Source organism: Petaurus breviceps, unplaced genomic scaffold (genome assembly GCF_028583685.1).
Source record: "Petaurus breviceps papuanus isolate PSGF00001 unplaced genomic scaffold, PetGlider_PUasm1.0 139, whole genome shotgun sequence".
In the NCBI taxonomy this organism is placed as follows: Eukaryota; Metazoa; Chordata; class Mammalia; order Diprotodontia; family Petauridae; genus Petaurus; species Petaurus breviceps.
The window spans coordinates 17516440-17535426 of record NW_027185697.1 but is presented as its reverse complement, the minus strand read 5'-3'; the positions used below and the strand labels follow the sequence as shown (position 1 = coordinate 17535426).

The window sequence follows — 18987 nt, the reverse complement described above, 5'->3', positions numbered from 1 at the left end:
GACCAGAGTTCAAAAGTTCAAATCTTGCTTCTAATACTTACTGTGTGACCCTAGCAAGTCAATTAACCTGACTGCTTGATTTTCCTCATCTATAAAATGGGGATAATTAATAGCACCTATCTCCCAGGGTACTTGTGCAGATTAAATTCACAAGATAATATTTGTAAGGCACATTGCAAATCACTGTTGTAAAGCACTATGTGAATGTTGGTTATTATTATTAATATTAGGGGTTTTTTTCATTCGTTAATTCTCCAAAGCAACAACTTAATAAAGTTCTCTACATCTATTATCTATTTGATTCTCAAAGCTTACCTGTAAGGTATGAAGTACAACTATTATCCCCTTTTCATAAAAAAGGAAACTGAGGAGCCAAGAAAGGAAGTCATTTGCCCATGCTATCAAAGTTAGCACGTAGCAGAGCCTGGAGACCTTATCTCCAATGATCTTTTCATTTAAACTCAGCTCTGATGGAGGAGACAACATGACGCAGTTCAAAGTCTGTTGGCTTTGGAGTCCAAAGACCTGGGTTCGAATCCCTTCTTTGCCAGCAACCTGTATTAACTTAGCAAAACATTGCCCATCTCTGGGGTTCATTTGTCTCATCTGTAAAATGACTTCCAGAGTCCCTTCATCTCTAAAGCTGTGTTCCTGTTATTCCCAAACCAAGGGTCTTTCTATCATACCTCAGGCATTTAGTATAGTGACTACAGTGCTGAAGACAGTCATGAAGACCTGAGTTTGAATCCTGCCACTGAAACCCAATAGGATTATAATGGCTCTGAACCTGTTTCCTCAGCTGTAAATAAGGATGACTAAAGCATCTGCCTCACAGGAATTCTGTGAGACATATGAGAGAATGCTTGGAAAGTACTCTGCAAATCTGAAGTCCCATATGAATGTCTGCTGCGGTGGTGGTTCTTATCATCATTATTATGTATGATATTTCTGTTCTAGCCTTCCGGCAGAGATCCTGGCCCAGGATGTCCAAGGCTACCTCCAAGTCAACTGGCCCCACTCCAGCCCCACTCTGACAACAGTGTCGAGATACAGCTCTGAGGAAGCCACTTCCTTTCTCTCTTACCTCAGTGGCTTCCTCTGAAAAATGGGTGTGACTTGCTCCCTGGAGCCTTTGGGAATTGTGACTGATAGTGGTGATTTCTAAGCACTTAGAAAACAACTAAAAAGTAGTCTAGAGGTCAAGGTCTAGATCAACATCTCCAGGAGGCTTCATCAGGACTCCATGAATTATACTGGGAAAGTTCTAGCTCGCGGCCTCAACCACAGACTGAATGGAAAAGGCCAAAGGGTGCCCCCTCCTGCCCTCAGCCAGGGCCATCCTACAATGGCCCCATTATGCGGTCCTCAATAGGCAGCTCTGTCTCGGTGGCAATAATGTTATTTTGTGCTGCTGACGTGGTCCCCTCCACCCCCCATTTTTCAATGAGCTACGTTTAGCGTGTTCCTGGGCGTTCAGTGGGACTGCATCACTCTACAGGAGGCAACAGGGCTCCTGGAGGCACCTGGCACAAGGATATCCATCTCTAGACAGTCACTGAACTGGGGACCTCATCCCCAATGATCTTTTCATTACCAAATCCAACGGCCTCTTCTCAGCCTCTCCATCCCATGTGCCAACACTGACTACTCACTCTTTCTCAATAATCTCACTACCCCAGGATTTCAGGATCCTGTTCAATCACGGCATTCTGTACTGCTGGAACCAGAATGACCAATTAAAACTGAGCTCTGCCCTTGAGCAGGATACAGTCTAACAAGGCCAATCACTGCATCTCACGGATGAGGCCCTAAAAGGCAGCTCTCTTCCTACCTGGCTCACCAGACTTGCCATCTGTGCCCCAAGTCCTATGAGGGGGAACCCCAAGGCTTAGTCCTGGGCCCCCTCTTCTCTCCTGCTGATCCATCAGTTCCCGCAGGTTCAACTGGCACCCTACACAGTAGACTCCAAGGTCAAAATATCCAGCCAGATTCTTTCTCCCAAGCTCCAGGGCTACATCACCAACAGCTCATTGGATCTCACCATCTGAATGTCCAAGAGCAAAATTCAGTATGTCCCAGTCGGAATTCATCATGGACAATGCTCTGGGCTCAGCATCTGGAAGACTTGAGTTCAAATCCAGTCTTGGACACATCCTGTGGGACACTAGAGCCTAGCCCTTAGACTCTATGTGCTTCAGTTTCCTCAGCAATAAAATGGGGACAATGATGGCAGCCACTTCACAGGGCTGTTGTAAGGCTCTGATGACATGATATCTGTAGAGTGCTTAGCACAGTGCCTGGAAATTTAGCAGGTCCTTTATAAATGCTGCTCTCCTTCCCAGCTAAGGCCACTCTTCCTCCTAACTGCTCTCCTTCTGTTGTGGGTACCACCGTTCATCTCACCCCAGAGGTTCACAAGCTGAGTCATCCTCTTCCTCCCCACCCACTGCCATCAGCTGCCACACGCTGTTCCTTCTCCATCCTCAACATCTCTCTCTTCAGTTCCCTTCTTCCCAGTTCACTCCTTCATTTTGTCTTTCCTGGACTACAGTAGCGGCCTCCTACCTGGCCTCCCGGCCTCCAAACAGCCTCTTCTCCCACTCATCCTCCACACAGCCACCCAAATGATCCTCCCGAAGCACAAGTCTGACCATGTCGATCCTCTTCTCAGGAGGCCTAAAAGGCCTTTAGAATGAGTGCAAACCTCTCGGCTTGGCACTGAAAGCCTTCTCAATCTGGCTCCAAGCTCTGTTTCCAGGCTGATGACACATTCCTTCCCCTCCCAAACTCTGTGCCCCAGCCAGGCTGTCCAGCTCTAGCTTCTCTGCATGCACCCAATATTCCATTTCCTGCCTCCAGGCCTTTACCACAGGCTACCTATCCCTGGCACCTGCCCTGCTCTCCCTCTTCTCCTCCACACCTTGGACAGCCCCCCCCCCCCAGCTCCTTTCAAATAGAAACTCACTTGTCGAGAAGAGCTTCCCCAACCCAAGCCATCCCAGACCACTGGGTATCTACTCTGAGTCATTCCTACATTACTTATCCACACACAGGCTGCATTCCGCAGAAGGAGATCAAACAGTAGATAAACATTCATTATGTGCCTATGTGCCAGGGATACAAAAAGAGGCAGAAGATGATCCCTGCCTTCTGTATAAACTAACCGATGGCAGGGACCATCTCACTGGTGTCTCTGCATGCCCCTACATAGCACAGCAGCCAATTGGTCCTTACTGTTCAGTCAGGTCCGACTCTCCATGGCCCCCTTTGGGGTTTTCTTGGCAAAGATACTGGAGTGGTTTGCCATTTCCTTCTCCAGCTCATTTTACAGATGAGGAAACTGAGGCAAACAGGGTGAAGTGACTTGCCCAGGGTCACACAACTTGTAAGTGTCTAAAGCCATATTTGACTCAGAAAAATGAGTCTTCCTGACTCCAGGCCTGGCACTCTATCCACTTCCTAGCAGCCAAGGTGCCCATCTGCAAAATGGCACCAGGGGAGGGGGTGCTGGCTCAGGCTACTATAGGGAGAGCTCAGTACAAAGATGGTAGAGTAAGTTGTGCATAAGACCAGGAAGCCTTGCCCTCTCCACACACCCCAGGCCGGGGACACCTAAATAAACATTCGTGCCAATGGCTGCTTCCCCATGACAAGCTCCTGACTCAGAAGATCATGACCCCAGCCAGTAAGAGATGGTGATCTGCACTGGTAAAGGGCCACCTACCTGATAAAGTCACGTCTCTTTTGAGCAACTCTCCAAATTCAATACAACCAATATTCCTCAGGGGCCTTTTTGTTCAAGGCACTATGCAACATATTGGGGAAGCAAACACAAATAATGACCCTAAGCGTCTGCCTTCATGGGGCTTACACTCCATTGAGGGAAAGAAGTCTATCTCCCAACAACTAAGGGGATGTGTAGTTTTAAGTCTTAATGGCCAAAATGGCTTTTGGGATGCCCTGTATTCTAGACTGTGAACAAAAGACTTAGATGAAACCCATGAGATACATTTGAGAGAGGAGAGCTTGGTCTCCGCTGGAAGGAAGGAGGAGAGAGTCAAGACTGGGTGGAAATGGCCCCTAAGCTGAGCTTCCACTGAAAAGTCGGGTTGGGAGAAGCAGGGGGGCATTTCAGATAATCTCTGTAAAGTGTTACAGAAATGCCAAATATAGATATAGATATTGATGGTATAGATTTAAATATAGATAATATAGATATAGATTTTTTTTCAGGCATAGTGGATGACTGAGCAAATACCCAGAGGTAGGAAATGCCCCATCAAGAGGAAGTAGGGGGACACGGCCAGTAATGCAGTTTGGCCAGAACAGAGAGTGCTCGAAAGGGGGTGTCTGTAGTAAAGATAGAAGGGCAAGGAGGAGGCAGCTGGCAGAGGCCATTAAGTGACAAGCTAAGGAGTCAGTATTTTAGTCTATAGGCCCTAGGGGACCAGTCAGTCAGTTAGCAAACATTTACTAAGCATCGACACTGCCCACAGGGAGCTTCCGATCTAATGGGGCAGACAACACACAAAAGGAAATTAAAAAGGGTGAGATGAGAAATGAGGAGGAAGAACCTGACAGAGGGGCAGGATGGAAAAGCCCAAAGAAGCCATGGAAGGTTCTGAGCAATAGATGATCATAGGATCACCTATCCAGGGATGGGAGGGTGCTTAGAGGTCATTTGATCCAATCCCCTCATTTACAGCTGAAGAAGCTAAGGCCCAGGGGAGGAAAGTGTCTTGATCAAAGTCACAAAGTTAGAAAAGAAGGAGCCGGTGGGTCAGACCTGCGCCTTTAGATAACTGGCTTCCCAGCTGTGTGAAGGATGGATTGGAAAGAAATGAGAGAATGGAGGCCACAGGATGAGTTAGGGAACTTTCCTGATAAGCCTTGAAATGGGATGGAGAAAAGGGGCTGAATGAGTGAGTCTGAGCTCGAATTGACGAGACCAGCAAGTGTCCAGATGGCAAAAGGGGAGGAGAGAGCCAAAGGGCACCTCAAGGTTTCAAGATAACTCCACTGGCCCACCGACACCCCGACTGGCTGCCTTTTGTTCTCTGTCCAGTCTTTGTTAGAGGAGACGGGTATTGTTGCCATTTCACTTGTGTCTGACTCTGTGACCATATTTGGGATTTTCTTAGCAAAGTTACTGGACTGGTTTGCCATTTCCTTCTCCAGATGAGAAACTGAGGCAAACAGAGTTAAGTGACTTACCCAGGGTCACACAGCTAGTAATTGTCTGAGGTCGGATTTGAACTCAGGAAGATGAGTCTTCCTGACTGCAGGCCCAGCAGGCTATCCACTACACCTCCCAGCTGAGGGGACAGACAGAAAGATACTATGCTGGTTCGTTAGTGTACCCCAACCCATAGCCAGAAACTTTCTGAATGTCCTTGTTTCTTGATATAACAGCCTGATTCCAAAGCCCATATTAAAATGCAGTTATGTTCTGCAGGTCTGACCAAGGTCATAAGTCTCCTCTCACTTCCCCTTCATTCCTGGGAGCTCAATCTGAGTTTCCTGGTCTGTGAAGTCACCCATCCAGTCCCCCAGTCACTCCCCTTGGACCCTCATCCAGACATAGAGGCCTACGTCCATCCAGTAGAATGCCTGCTCCCTCCAGGAGGAAATCAGAAAGACTGGAATCAGCAGAATTCCCACTGAGTTTGAAAGAAAATTATGAAAATAATAATAGGAAAAGGGATAGCCTTAGGAACTGGGCCTGTGATTTATCTGAAATGAAGAACTTCCCAGTGGGGAAACATCCTCCAGTAACAGGTCAGCATCTCCTCTGAAACGTACAGTCCGAGAGTCGGGGTTCTTAACTCTGTTTGTGTCTGACCCAGATGGGTTGTGTGACCCTGGGCAAGTCACTGACCCAAAAGTCTAGGGAAGCTTACAGACCTCTTCTCAGTTGAACATTTTTAAATCCACTCAACATAATACATAGGATTAAGAGAGAAATCAATTCCACTGGTACAATAAGTACCATTGAGTTTGGGGGCCCTGGGTTAGAAGCTCTTTCTTAGAGATTTCTCTAGAGCACATGAATGACACCAAGTATGGGTTCAGAGGAGAGATTTGACCCGAGACTTCCTGGCTTGGGGGCTGCCTTTCTAGCCACTGGCCCAAGATAAAAATAACTAACAGAGATTAGAAGCAAGAAAAAGAGGTGGGAGCCTCACTAGAGGAACAGAAAATGAGCTGAGCAGGCCTGTTCCGGGAGGCAGCCACACAGAGGAAGGCCTCACCACGGCATTTCAGAAAAGCTGGACAGAAAGTTCATGTGTCTCCTCTGAGAACACGAATTAGATACGAATCTGGGGCAAGACTTTCTCATTAGCTCCCAGCATCTTAGGAACAAGATTATACAGGCTTGGGGGTGAGGAGACCTGAGAAGCCATCTGGCCAACTCCTTCATTTTACAGATGAGGGGACTGAGGCACCAAGAGGCTAAGGGATTTACTCAGGGTCATACAGGTGGTAATCAGTCCACCCCGCATTCAAGCTTGGGCCCAGTGACTCCAACACTAGGTTCTGCTTCAGTGTATGTAGTGGGGTTAAGATCTCCCCACAGAACCCTGTGCAAAGTCCCAAGTTGGATGAAAAAGAGACCACCCTTGAGAGAACAGGCTGCAGGCCTGAATCTTGCTTCTGTAGACGACTTCATCAAGGGTCTCAAGTTCATGCCATAAAAGGATTGGCTGAAGGAACTGGGAAGATATTCAGCCTGGAAGAGAAGGGGCAGGGGAGGAGAGGGTGTAAAGTGAGGGAGGAGAAATATTCAAGTATTTCAGGGGCTCCTGTGTTGAGGGATTCACTTTGTTCTGCCTGGCCCCAGAGGCCAGAACCAGGAACAATGGAGAAAGCTTCACAGACTGAGATTTAGGTTTGATGAGAAAACCTCCTCCCCAAAAGAGCAGGGGTGGATGAAAGCTGCCTGGTGAGGGGCCCAGAGGGGTCAGATGGAGTTTCAAACAACCAGGCTCTTCCTGGGGCTTCAGCTACCGGGGGTCAGGTCAGAGAGGCTGCCAGGAGCCCTGGCACCCAGTCACTCCTAGAACAGGGTAAACGTTAGGCAGGAGGGCTTAGCCAAGACCCGTGGTGGCGACCATCTCTAGCTGTCAGACTGGGAATGGGAGAGACAGCAAAGAGCAGGTGGAATGAAGACCTGGCCCAAGAAGCGTGCTGACCGCCACTCCTGCTGGGGCAAGCATGTCAGGTAAAACCAACATATTGGCCTCCTCCCTTCACCAGACTAAGCAGGGGATGTGGTCAGTCTGCCCAGGGCAGGGGGGGGGGGGGGGAGCAGCTTAATTATATTTTCATAAATCAAGCCCCTTAGTTCAAATAACAGGTTAGGTGGAATTCGATAAGGTTCACTCATCTCCTAATCCCCTCTAGTCCCTTCCAACTGTGACCTTCCATGTCCTAAGTTTCCTCCCAATTCTAACCTCTTGTGTTCTATGCTCAATGTTCTAAGCCTCTTGTAGCTCTAATCTTCAAGGTTCTATGGCTTAAGGACCTTTCCAGTTCTGACCTTCTATGATCTAAAGTCACCTCTAGCTCTGACCTCCTCTGTTCTATATTCAAGGCCCCTCCAGCTCTGATGGTCTGTGTTCTAAGGTCCCTTCTAGCCCTGGTGTCCCATGTTCTAAGGTCCTTCCCAGCTCTGATAGTCTATGTTATGAGACCCCTCCAGTCCTGAGAGCCTCTATTTTAAGGCCCTTTTCTAGCTGAGGCATTCAATAGTGCCATAGTTTCAACCTTACCCTTGGATTATGATATGTAAAGAAATGCTTTAGACTAGTATTTGCTTTCTCTCCTCTCTCCACATTAATGTTCACACACCTGTGTCTGCTCAGCTCAGCTGGATGAAGAACTGGTTATATCATGAAGCTAATAACAAAAATAACGGGATAGCCAGGTAGCACAGTGCGTAAGAGCACCAGTCCCAAGAGTCGGGATGACCTGGGATCAAATCCGGGCTCAGACACTTAGCACCCACCCAGAAACACCTGGCCGTGTAACCTTGAGCAAGTTATTTAACCCCAATTGCTCAGGGGTGGCCAGGTGGCACAGTAAGAGCGTGGGGCCCAGAGTCAGGATGACCTGGGATTGAATCCGGGCTCAGATACTTAGCACCGCACCCAGAAATAACTGGCCATGTAACCTTGGGCAAGTTACTTAACCCCAATTGCTTTAAGAAAAAAAATAGAAAAAAAAAAACAAAAATAACAACCCCAACCCCAATGAGAGACATTTCTACCATCTGAGCTTCCCAACTACCCCATAAGCAGGGGTTTGATTTATGAAAATATATATAACATCCTCATTTTACAAATAGGGAAATGGGGTTCAGAGAAGTTAAGGAGCTTGCCCCAGATCACAGAGCTAGTACAGGTCTGAGACAAGGTTCATCACATTTTCCTGATGCTAGCTCCAACACTCTATCCACTATGCCAGGGATCTGCAAACCAGGCCAATCGGCCATGTAGCGTGCCAGTCGCTGTGCTACACTCTCCTAGTAAGACCAACATAATGGGTTCTTTCCTGATATGGCCCAGTTCGCAGTCAGTGGTCCTCCATCTCTGGGACCATGCTGACCCAGAAAGGAATTATGTGAGAGTATAAATGATCTCTTCCCATCACAGGGCTGAGGGAGGCAAATAGAAATAAATACCCAATTAGTGGCATGTGGGTCAATAGAAACACCTTCCTACCCAAAGGAGAGTATATTGAGAGTCTTCTATTTCTACTGAAGGCCCGTATGCAGTCCTGCCCCACCCTAGCCCTCAAAAAGGTCTTTAGTTCAATTCATTTCTAACCCAGGATGAAAAATGTTCCTTATTATTCCAATGTCAATGGAAAAATCACAACTCAAGAGTTTCATTCCATGTCCCTTATCTAATATTACTTTCTCCCATCCTCATTCCCAGAATGCTATGCTACCAAGGGGATGAAAAGAGACAGGTATCAAGATACTATATTTAATATTTAATAACAAAGCTAGTGACAATTTGGAATGTGTTTTTTAAGAGTCAAGGATCAGAGGATCATGCAGAAAATGGCTGCATTGTTCTGAAAATAATCCCAGCTGAATCACATTTTTGTTTGAGGAAAACAAACTTCTAGCCTCCAAAATGCTGACAAAAGGCCCTCTCTCACTACAGAAATGCACCAGAAAACCAGAAGCATCCTCCTTGGTCACTGGGAAAACTCAAAGACCACCAGAAAATGCACCATCAAATGACATGTTCCCTGAGGACGACATCCCACCTACCTCCTTTCCTTAGCAGCATCGACTAGACCAAAAACCATCTCCCAGCTTTTTAGAAAGGCACCGCCAACAATGGAGACTTATCCTCTGGCCACAATGGTACTTGCATGTTAAAGGTCAGCTTGAAAACAAAACAAAGACTTGTCTTACCGATCATTGTGGTTCCTCCTGCCAGGGAGGCCTTTGTCCCTTGGAAGAAGTCATCAGCAGACGTCATCCCCTGGTCTGGCATCTGGAAACGGGTATGCACATCAATGCCACCGGGTACCACCATCCTGGAATGGGCTTCGATGGTTTTCACTCCTCCTGGCACAATCAGGTTCTCACCTATTTGCCTGGATTAAACAGGGCTGGGTCAGTGGGGAGACTAATTACAAAGAGTCACAAACATAACTGTTAATCAAATAAGGTGGTCCAACTTGGCTGCATCACCTTCTCCGGACACCGCTGGCCTCTGAAAGCAAAGCATCCTCCTGAACACTGGGATGGGGCCCAGCCGAGTTCTGAGTTTGTTTTTCTAAATTATTTGCTTTCATTCCTAAGAATATGCCTCGCCCTCTGTAGGTAACTGTACAGTGATTCCCATCATCCCCAGAAGGCCAACCCCTTGTTCTCCAGGTACCCAATTCTGGAGCCGAAGCAAAACTTAAAAAAACTATTTATTATAGTGACTGCCAATACCCAAGGACAGAGTATCCACGCTGATGGAATCACTCCTCTCTTGAAAGATTAAAAATTAATAACATCAAAATACCACTGAAATGCTATCACAGAATAAGTATAATTTTGTAGAAGACCTCAGAGAACCCATCTGAAAGGAGGGAGTTATTACAGTCAATAAAAAATCTCACTTTTAATAAGAATAGAAATAAGGAATAAGAAAAGCTAACATTTACATAGCTCCTAGTATGAGCCAGACACTGTACTAAGCATCTTGTTTCACAACAACCTTGGGAGGAAGGTGTTATTATTATGCCCATTCTACAGGTGAGGAAATTGAAGCAAACAAAGGTTAAGTGACTTGTCCAGAGTCCACAGCTTGAAAATATCTAAGGCTAGATTTGAATTTAGGTCTTCCTAGCTCTAAAACCAGTGCTCTAACCACTTAGCAACCTGGTCATTCTCTCTTACTGAGGAAGAATTCAAATCATGGACTGGCTCCCCTATATAGATATGGATAGAGATAGCTAAAGATATATATATATATATATACATACATACATACATATAAAATTATATACATAATATAGAAATAGATTTATAAATATCCACATAGGTTTGGGAATAATTTATGTAAATATATTCATAAACATAAATAATATATGCTTTTTATTTTTATGTGTGTGTGTGTGTGTGTGTGTGTGTGTGTGTGTGTGGGTGTGTGTGTGTGTGTAACAAGGCAACTGGGAATTTACAGAAAATGTCACTGTTTCCTACCTATGTAATCCTGGCAAGGTTTTTTTTTTCCCTTTCTGGCCTCGGTTACCCCATTTATAAAATTGGAGGTAGGGCCAGCTGGTTTCTAAGATCCCTTCCAGCTCTACCTGTGATTCCAGGATCTCACACACTCAAGAGGCAGGGAGGCAGGAGATAGAAAGCCAGCCTCAGCTCCAAGAAGACCTGAGTTTTAAATCTTGTGCCTTTAATACATACTGACTGTATGACCCTGGATAAATCACTGATAACTCTCCAAGATTATGGTTCTTTGCCTAGGGTGAGAGTTTAAGAAATGCATTTTCATTTATTCATTCATCCAGAGAAGAGTGGAGAGAGTTTCCCTACCAATTCTCCCATACCAGTGAAATCTCAGATCTGGACCTCCACCCAAAACGGATTAACGGATTTTTTCCCACACCATCTCAGAGCTTCATTCAACAGACCTATTCGATTCTTTCTCCCTGCATCCCTTTGCAAAACTGGGGAGAAAACCAAGACAAGGAGCAGGTAGTGATGCTCCCCAGGCACCCAGTGACAGAAACAAAACCTGCTGAGCACAGCCCCCCTACTGCAATGATGCCTCTTGTGAGGCCACAAGGCACTGGATGGACTGGGGCAAGGTCTGGCACAGCTGGCATGCATGAACCTCAACAGAACCATGGTGAGCATAGACATGTGAACTTCCAAGCCAGTGCTTAGCATGGTACCTGGCACATAGTAGGTGCTTAATATTTATTGACTAGCCTGACTTCCTCTTAGCAAATCAGAATGAGAGACTCCAACCCTATCAATGTTCTGTTACCCTGGGTAAGCTGTGCTGCTGGTCCTCGTGAATGCTGGGTACTAAGATGTCATCTGCTGGAATGTTTGTCTCTAATCAGACAGATGTGCTGCTTCTCCGGGGTCATGTGAGCTACTCAGGGTACAAGAAGGGGTGGGTGATATGGACACGTCCTCTGTCCCAGCATGCACTAAACTCTCCCTCAAGCCAAGAGTGCCCTGACAGCACCGCTGCCTCACTGGTTTGTGTTTTTGCTTTTCTAACTCACTGCCAGGTACACACAGCCAACATAAGGGCAGTCTTCCAGGTTCCTTGCAAAATCAAGGATGAGACCCCAAAGTGGCCATTAGCAAAGATTTATTTCCAGCGTCTCACTGTAATTAATTAGATGTCTTCCTCCTTGGATCCTGATCAAGAAAGCAGATGTGCTGACCCAGCCTGGGTCACATTCCAGACTTACAACTCCCAAAGAAGCAAATCACCCCAAAGCACCACATTCCAGGGAGCCTTTTGAACACTTAACATACCATAGGTTGAGTATTTAAACAAGAAATAAAGGCAGACTTTCAACCAAGTTAAGAATACTTAACTACCTGGGAGCTCCCATACCCCAATGCCATGAGGAGAGAACTGGGGTTTGCTAAATAGCCGTGAAAGCTCCACACTCTGGTGAGTCCCACTTCCACTTCCCCTGGGAACTAAATTGTCTTCCAGCTTGCCCTGGTTGGGACTACTCTCTAAGAGGAAGAAAATGCAAACTGTTCGTCGAACTTTGAATTCTAAGCCTTCCAAAACAAAATTTTTCAAATTCATTGTATGTTACCTGTCAAAAGGTGTTTTTAAAAAGGCATCAGGCTGTTAGTTGTTCTCAGTATAATCTGCTACTATAATCCTGGACCCCTCCTCTAATGTCTTCCTGGGACACTTCACCTTAGCATGGAGGTAGGTCCCTGAAAGCTATTTCCAGTCCCTACCTGGACTGGAAAGCCTTTGAGCTAGTGTCTGTGGTCTGAGGGACAGTCTGGGGCAATTTGGTCATGACACGATAAATTGTTTGACCAAAGATACTCTCAATGACCATGACATACTCACGTGGAGTAAAATGGTTCTGATTTGTGTCAGCAAAAAGAGTACATGACCTATTAGTGAATTCAGGATTTAGATGGTACAGTGAAAAGCACACTGGATTTAGAGTCAAGGGAGTCAAAATTACAACTCTGAAACTTGGTACCTCTTAGACCAAGGCTCTCTGGGCCTCAGTTTCCTCATCTGTAAAATGAGACAATTGCACTAGATGACCTCTAAGGTCCTCTCCAGCTCAAGATCTAGGATCCTATGTTGAAAAATGTGCTATCGTGGCATCATAGAAAGAACATTAGATTTAGGGGTCCAAAGACCCAGGTTCAAATTCTGCCTCTTCTGCTATCTTTAGAAGCTTCACTTTACTCCCTTACCACTAACACTCCTTTCGCCACCCCAAGTTTGTTTCCTCAATGGCAAAATGATGAGACTGGAAGATACGATCTCAAAGAGCCCTAACACAAATGCTGGGATAAAACAATCGCAGCTAACAGGCAAGGCTGTTGGTAAGCTTGTCTGTTTGTTGTTTTGACCTTTCTCCAAGAGGACCATGACATCAGGGAAGAGATACATGCAAGTGAATTGGACTGAAGTGAGGCAGGACTGTGCAAAGTCTCCAGCCTCACTTTCTCCTCCAGAGCCATCTGGGTCTAGTGGGGAGATATAGATAAGAATGCCTAGAGACAGCCCCAGATGTGGTGGGCGACACTGGCCTTTCTAAGCAAAGATCTTTAACAGGTCTCAGCTTGACTGAGGCAATGCTTCATTCGATTATTAAAGCTAGGTAAGAAATAAGACAGAGAACGGCCTCTTTTACCTAGTCAAAGAAAAAAAGTCAGTCTGGGAAAGGAAGACCCCCAGTGTTTCCGATCAAAACAGAAACAATTGCATTTACATTCACTCTGAGTTATCAGGGCCTGAAGGAAGACCAAATGAGGCTTGGGCTGGGGCCTACTATTGACCAATCAGTGAGAGCCAGAGTGATCTGGGTTTAAGGCAAGGTCCTTAAGGAAAAAAATCTAGCCCATAAACCCCAAGATATTTTGTGAGGTATCATCGATCAAAATTTACCAGCAAGGTATAGTAGTATAAATGACACTGAAGTGAGTCAGGAAACTTGGGTTACAGTGATTTGATCATTTCTATGAACTCACAGTGTGGCCTTGGACAAACCAATTAAAACTCTTCAGGTCTTAATTTCCTCATCAAAAATATTTTGAGAGAGTAGGACTGAATGAATTCCTCAGCTCACACTTTCAGCTCTTAAAAACTATTTGTAAATAGTTCTATAAAACAATGTATACTCTTGGGAAGAATGTTACAAACGTTGTCACTGTAACAGTGACCTTTGATTAACTGTGTTTCTTTGTTGGTTGGTAACAGCAAAGAAATGTTCAAAAATCACTGTTATATAAAAAACAATAAAATTTGTAAAAAAAAATAAATTAAAATGAAAGCTATCATTGGCTGAAAAAAAAACCATACTTACTTTATCAACCCATCTTCCATATAAATATCTGCATAGAAGGACTGGTCATCATTCACGATCTTGCCACCCTTGATCAAAAGTCGATCGCTCTATAACAGGAGAAGAAACCAGTCAATATTGTCTGGCTCATTCAGACCTTCAGGAAAGAGATGGGGGAACCTGTGCATGAGTCCCTGGCAATACTGGAATATCAGTCAGGAAGCAAAATCAGACACAGGGGTGAGGCTGCACATGATCACCCATTTCCCCAGAAAAGCCAACAGCTCTTCCTAGATAAAAAGACTTTTTTTATTATTGTCATACCTGCAAGCTCATAAAAACAAACTCAAACAATCAGCCATTGAAAGGCAGGGAACACAGTTTCAGATGGAATAGATAATAGTTTTCCAGCAGATCCTCTTTTTTTTTTTACATTATTATTCACACCCACACATAGTAAAGTCACTTCTTGGCTAAATTTGAGTCAGTTACAGTCAGAAAAATTGACGAAAAGTCTGTTGCTATTGGTAACTCAACACAAACAAACTCATTTAATCCAGCTGTAGCACAGTTCCAAACCAGTGGGTCCTTCCTAATGACTCTTCTCTTCTAGGCAAATTACAAAGTAGCAAAAGAGTAAGGAAGACACTTTGATTCTTTTTCTTAATAGGGTTGATGACTGGGTATTTTCAGGTGCAGCAATTCCCTCTACCAATTCAGGTCAGCACCTTATCTGAAACAAGAATCTAAGAGTTGTCTGGGGCACAGCCATATGAAGTGACTGCCCAGGGTAATGAAGCCACTACAGACACAGGACTTGAACACAGGTCTTAAACACAGGTCTTCCTGACTTCCAGGACAACTCTCCCATGCTGCCACTGCCTGCCTGCATCCATCTGTCTCTGTGTGTGCCTCTGAGTGTGCCTCTGTCTCTCTGTCTCTGTCTCTCTCTGTCTCTGTCTCTCTGACTCTCTCTCTTTGTCTCTCTCTTTCTGTGTTTCTGTGTGTATGTCTCCGCTCCCCCCCCCCCAATAATTTCAGAACTACCAAGTGGATGTGAAAGAGAGATGTATCTATGGAAATGCAGAAGTGATGGCAAATATTTCCACCAGATCCCCACTACAAAGGTCTGATTCCCCTTATCATGTCCTTGGCAGGTATTTGTGAAGAATGTCTATGAAAGCTATTCAGCAACCTCAGGGGAGGCTACAAGAGAAATTGAAATATATCATGACACCTCCCCTACCAACTGTTCTCAATTAAATGCAGAATTCATATCGGATGTTCACAAACATCTGACTCTATTATTTTGGATTACATGGAAGCTGTGCAAGCCGGACCAGCTGATGACATTTTATGGGACCGTAAGTTTAAAGAAGTGCTCACAGCATGATGGCCAAATGACAAATCCCTGACTCACCGCAGGGCTCATGGAGAGCAACTGTGAATCCATTACTCCCATCAATGTGGGCACTACCTCCAAAGGTGCCAATCAAAGGGCAGCCAGATCTGCACACCTTGGTGGCCATGTTCCCCAGGAAATCCACCGCTGGAGAGTTCCCTCATGCGTCACAAATCAGTAAGGACGTGTAAAGATGCAGAGGTATTTGGCTGAGCATATGAAAATGGGATCACAAGTCATTCTGGGTCTAGAGCTGGAAGGGACTACTGTAGCCCAACCTCTCCCCTTTACAAATGAGGAAACCAAGAACCCAAAAGGGTAAGTGACTTACCCAAGGTCACACAGGTAAGTAAGTAGCAGAACAGCTCTTTCCTTGGCAGTGAAATATTTTTTTAGGGGGGTGGGGGGGGTGGGAGGGGAAGGGACGTTCTAAATACTCACTTTAGTCCAGGTGCTATTCTCATATATTCCTCTCAGGCTACAAGGTCACTAATACATACATATAGTGTATGTGTATGTATGTGTATATATGTGTATCTATATATTGCTGGCCTCTTTCTCCTAGTTCATCTTTTTAGAAAGTCAAATACAGATAAGATATCAAATAAGCAAATAAAAACAGATTTCCTTGAACTCAGCCTCAACCTTACCTCCAGGAATGGCACTGGAGCATGTCCCTGAGGGGCTGCAGTATCAGACCCCTCCTAATTATCTGAGGCCTGATTCTGTTGGGGAACCACTCTTACCTCAGTTTCCTTATCTGTAAAGTGAGGGAGTTGGACTAGGTAGTACTGAGCCCGTTCCCCCAGGTACATTCTATGACCTTTTAACCTCCTGGACCTCAGTTTCTGTACATGAAAGTGGTCAGACTCAGGACCTCTGAGGTCCCTTCCAGCTCCTGTCATCCAGCTTCCTTGTAATGCCTGGTCATGCTACAGGGATCATACATTCTACAGATGCTATTGGGAGGTGAGTGGGGGAGGTGGGTGGAGAATGGAAGAGGGGGAAGGACTCTGGTTTGTTTGATTTTTGTTTGTTTTCTAATGAAAAATGCCACTGTCTTCCTTAAAGCAGGGTCTTTAGATTGCCTTGTCATTGTCCCTCCCCTTTCCTTTTCAAAATACATTCCAGGAACTTATGAGGACCCTCTAAATGGGGTGCAGGCCAATACCCCCCAGTTTCACCCAGCCAACCAGCCCCTCCACCCCCAAGCTCTTCCAGGGATACTGAATGGTTTCTAGGAGAGAAAGCATTCCATGGAGAAAGGCGGGGAAATGGCCATCCCTGCCTGGGCTAGGGAGGCCTCCAGCTCACAGTTAGGCCAGCCTACAGAGACCTCACACCCAGATTCCATCTTTACATCCATCTGGTCCCCATCGCTTCTCCCCCTCCTTTCTCCCTGGAAGGAAAGAAGCCCAAGATGGGTGTGCTCTTTGGGCCAGAGGAGCAAGGCTGGCTGGGGAGCCTGGACTGGGAAGGCGAGCTAAGAGCCCTTCAGGGAGAAAGGCCCCGAGGATCTCCCCCCCACAGAGCATCCTTCCGCTGGGGACCAGTCCAAGGCCTTTCCCTCAGCCTCCTACACAGGAATTGGTCCGGGAGTGAAAAAAAACATATAGTTACATAACAATGACTGCCCTCCCTCCGTCCCTCCCTCTCCCTCTTTTCCTCCCCCGGGGGAGCTCACTCAGGGATGCACAGGAGAGCTGGCAAGATTTTTCCGGGCGAGGACCATGGGGGCGGGCTAGGGGCAAAAATTCATTTCTGGGGCTCTAAACGCTCTACACGGATTTGTTTTTGCGCTGATTTGTGAAAAGGGGGAGGGGGGAGAGGGGGAGGTAGCAGCAGCCGCCACCAGCAGCGGCGGCGGCGGCATCCTCCCACCCTTTGTCATCATTGTTTTCTTCGGGGCTGGAGGGGATGGGAGCTCAAGGGGCCATCTGTTCGGTTGAGGCTTGGGAGCAGCGCCATTCCCTCCGGACAAATACTTAGGCGCTCGTCCCCAGCTTCTAGCCGCTGCCGTTACAACGAAAGCCCCTTTGTATGAGTCAAGGCTGGCGGGCGGGCGGGCAAAGAGAGGGCAGCTTCCTTCGCACTAGCGGGGGCAAAGTGGGGGAGGGATGAGGAGCTCGGGAACCCAGGAACCCCGCCAGTTCACTAGCGCCAGAAGAAAGAGCGCCAAGCCTAGAGAGAAAAGAGAGGGAGAGAGGGAACGGGAGAGGAGAAGAGAGAGGATAGTGGGGAGAGGGACTGGGGAGGGGAAGAGAAGGAATGGGAGGAGAGAGGGAATGAAGGAGGAGGAGAAGACATGAGGAGGGAGGAGAGAGAAAAGAGAATGAGGGGGAGAGGAGAAATGGAGGAAGAAAGGAAAAGAGGGAATGAGGCAGAGAAGAGGGAATGAGGAGACCAAGAGAGGGAGGGGAAAACAAATAAGGGAGGAGAGGGAAGGAGGAAGAAGAGAGGGAGATGAGCAGGAAGAAGAGAGGGGGAAATGCGTAGAGAGAGGAGGAGAAAAAAGGAAGAAGTTGTAAATTAGGGATCTGGGGGAGAAAAAAAACGAAGGAATTACAGACAGAAAGGAGAGGTAACAAAAAACATGTCTCCCGGGGGGGGGGGGGGTGTGGGTGGGGGGGGGGAATGGCTCAGAGACCTGGCTCTCCATCATCCTTCTTTAGCTCCTGCACACACATTCTGGGATTTTCCCCCTTCATCCCTCCGCACCCCTGCGCTTTCCTCCTTCCCTTTTCTGTCGTTATTTCTCTGCCTTCCTCCCCACCACCCACCCCGCCCCATACACACACCCTTCTTTCTCTGGAGAGTAGGATGGAGGGGAGGGGAAAGGTTGACACCTTTTCTTGGGAGGAGAAGCAGGCTGGCAGCCTCGCATCTCTCCCTGCACGGGGCCCCACGTTGCCTTAAATCAGCTCCCGCCGGAGCCAGGGCATCCTGAGTCCGGCATCCCTCCGCTTTCACCACCGGCACAAGCTGGGGCTGTAGCATCCATACATCTCTGCCCGCCCCTGGCCACGAAAGGCCGTCAGGGCCAGATGAAGCTCGGCCTGGAAAGCTAGAAACCTTAATGCAATTAGGCTCCGTATTTAATGCCTTTGCTCTTTTGCAGATTAATCCTGGGGAGGGATCCTAATTAATCTCTTCCTTCGCGCCCGCCCTTCCCTCCTAATTTCTTCGCATCGCCTGCTGCACAAAGAGCGCCTCGGATTCCCCGGGCACCAAACTCACCGTGATGCGCGGAATGTTTTTCTTCCCCTGATAAGACATCGCTCTCGCTTGGGGACCAGAAACTGCCAGTAACTGCCCGCTTCGATGGCCAGGGGTGTCCAGAAAGGAACCTGGCTCTTTGCACGTTGGAGAAACGGGAAAGCTGGTCCCGAGGCTGCTAGCCAAAAGCAGAAACGGGGAGCAAATGCAACCCCGTGCTCTGTCTGTCTCTCTTTCTTCCTCTGCTCCAAGCCCAGCCCCGGCTTAGAGCAAAAAAAAAAAAGAGAGAGAGAGAGAGAGAGAGCTACAGAGAGAGAGAGACT

At 46.8% G+C, this 18987-nt stretch overlaps 1 protein-coding gene across 1 annotated transcript in view; it reads right to left on the bottom strand.

The window, feature by feature from the left end:
- Positions 1-18981, bottom strand: part of LOC138145371 (dihydropyrimidinase-related protein 2) — a 97794-nt gene extending 78813 nt beyond the window's left edge. The window contains exons 1-3 of the mRNA XM_069067016.1: positions 18686-18981; positions 14068-14156; positions 9431-9615 (exon numbers count right to left, since the gene is read on the bottom strand). Of these exons, the coding sequence (XP_068923117.1) occupies positions 9431-9615; positions 14068-14156; positions 18686-18724 (313 nt within the window). The 5' untranslated portion in view covers positions 18725-18981. The remainder of the gene's footprint in view (positions 1-9430; positions 9616-14067; positions 14157-18685) is intronic.
- Positions 18982-18987: the final 6 nt, after the last annotated feature.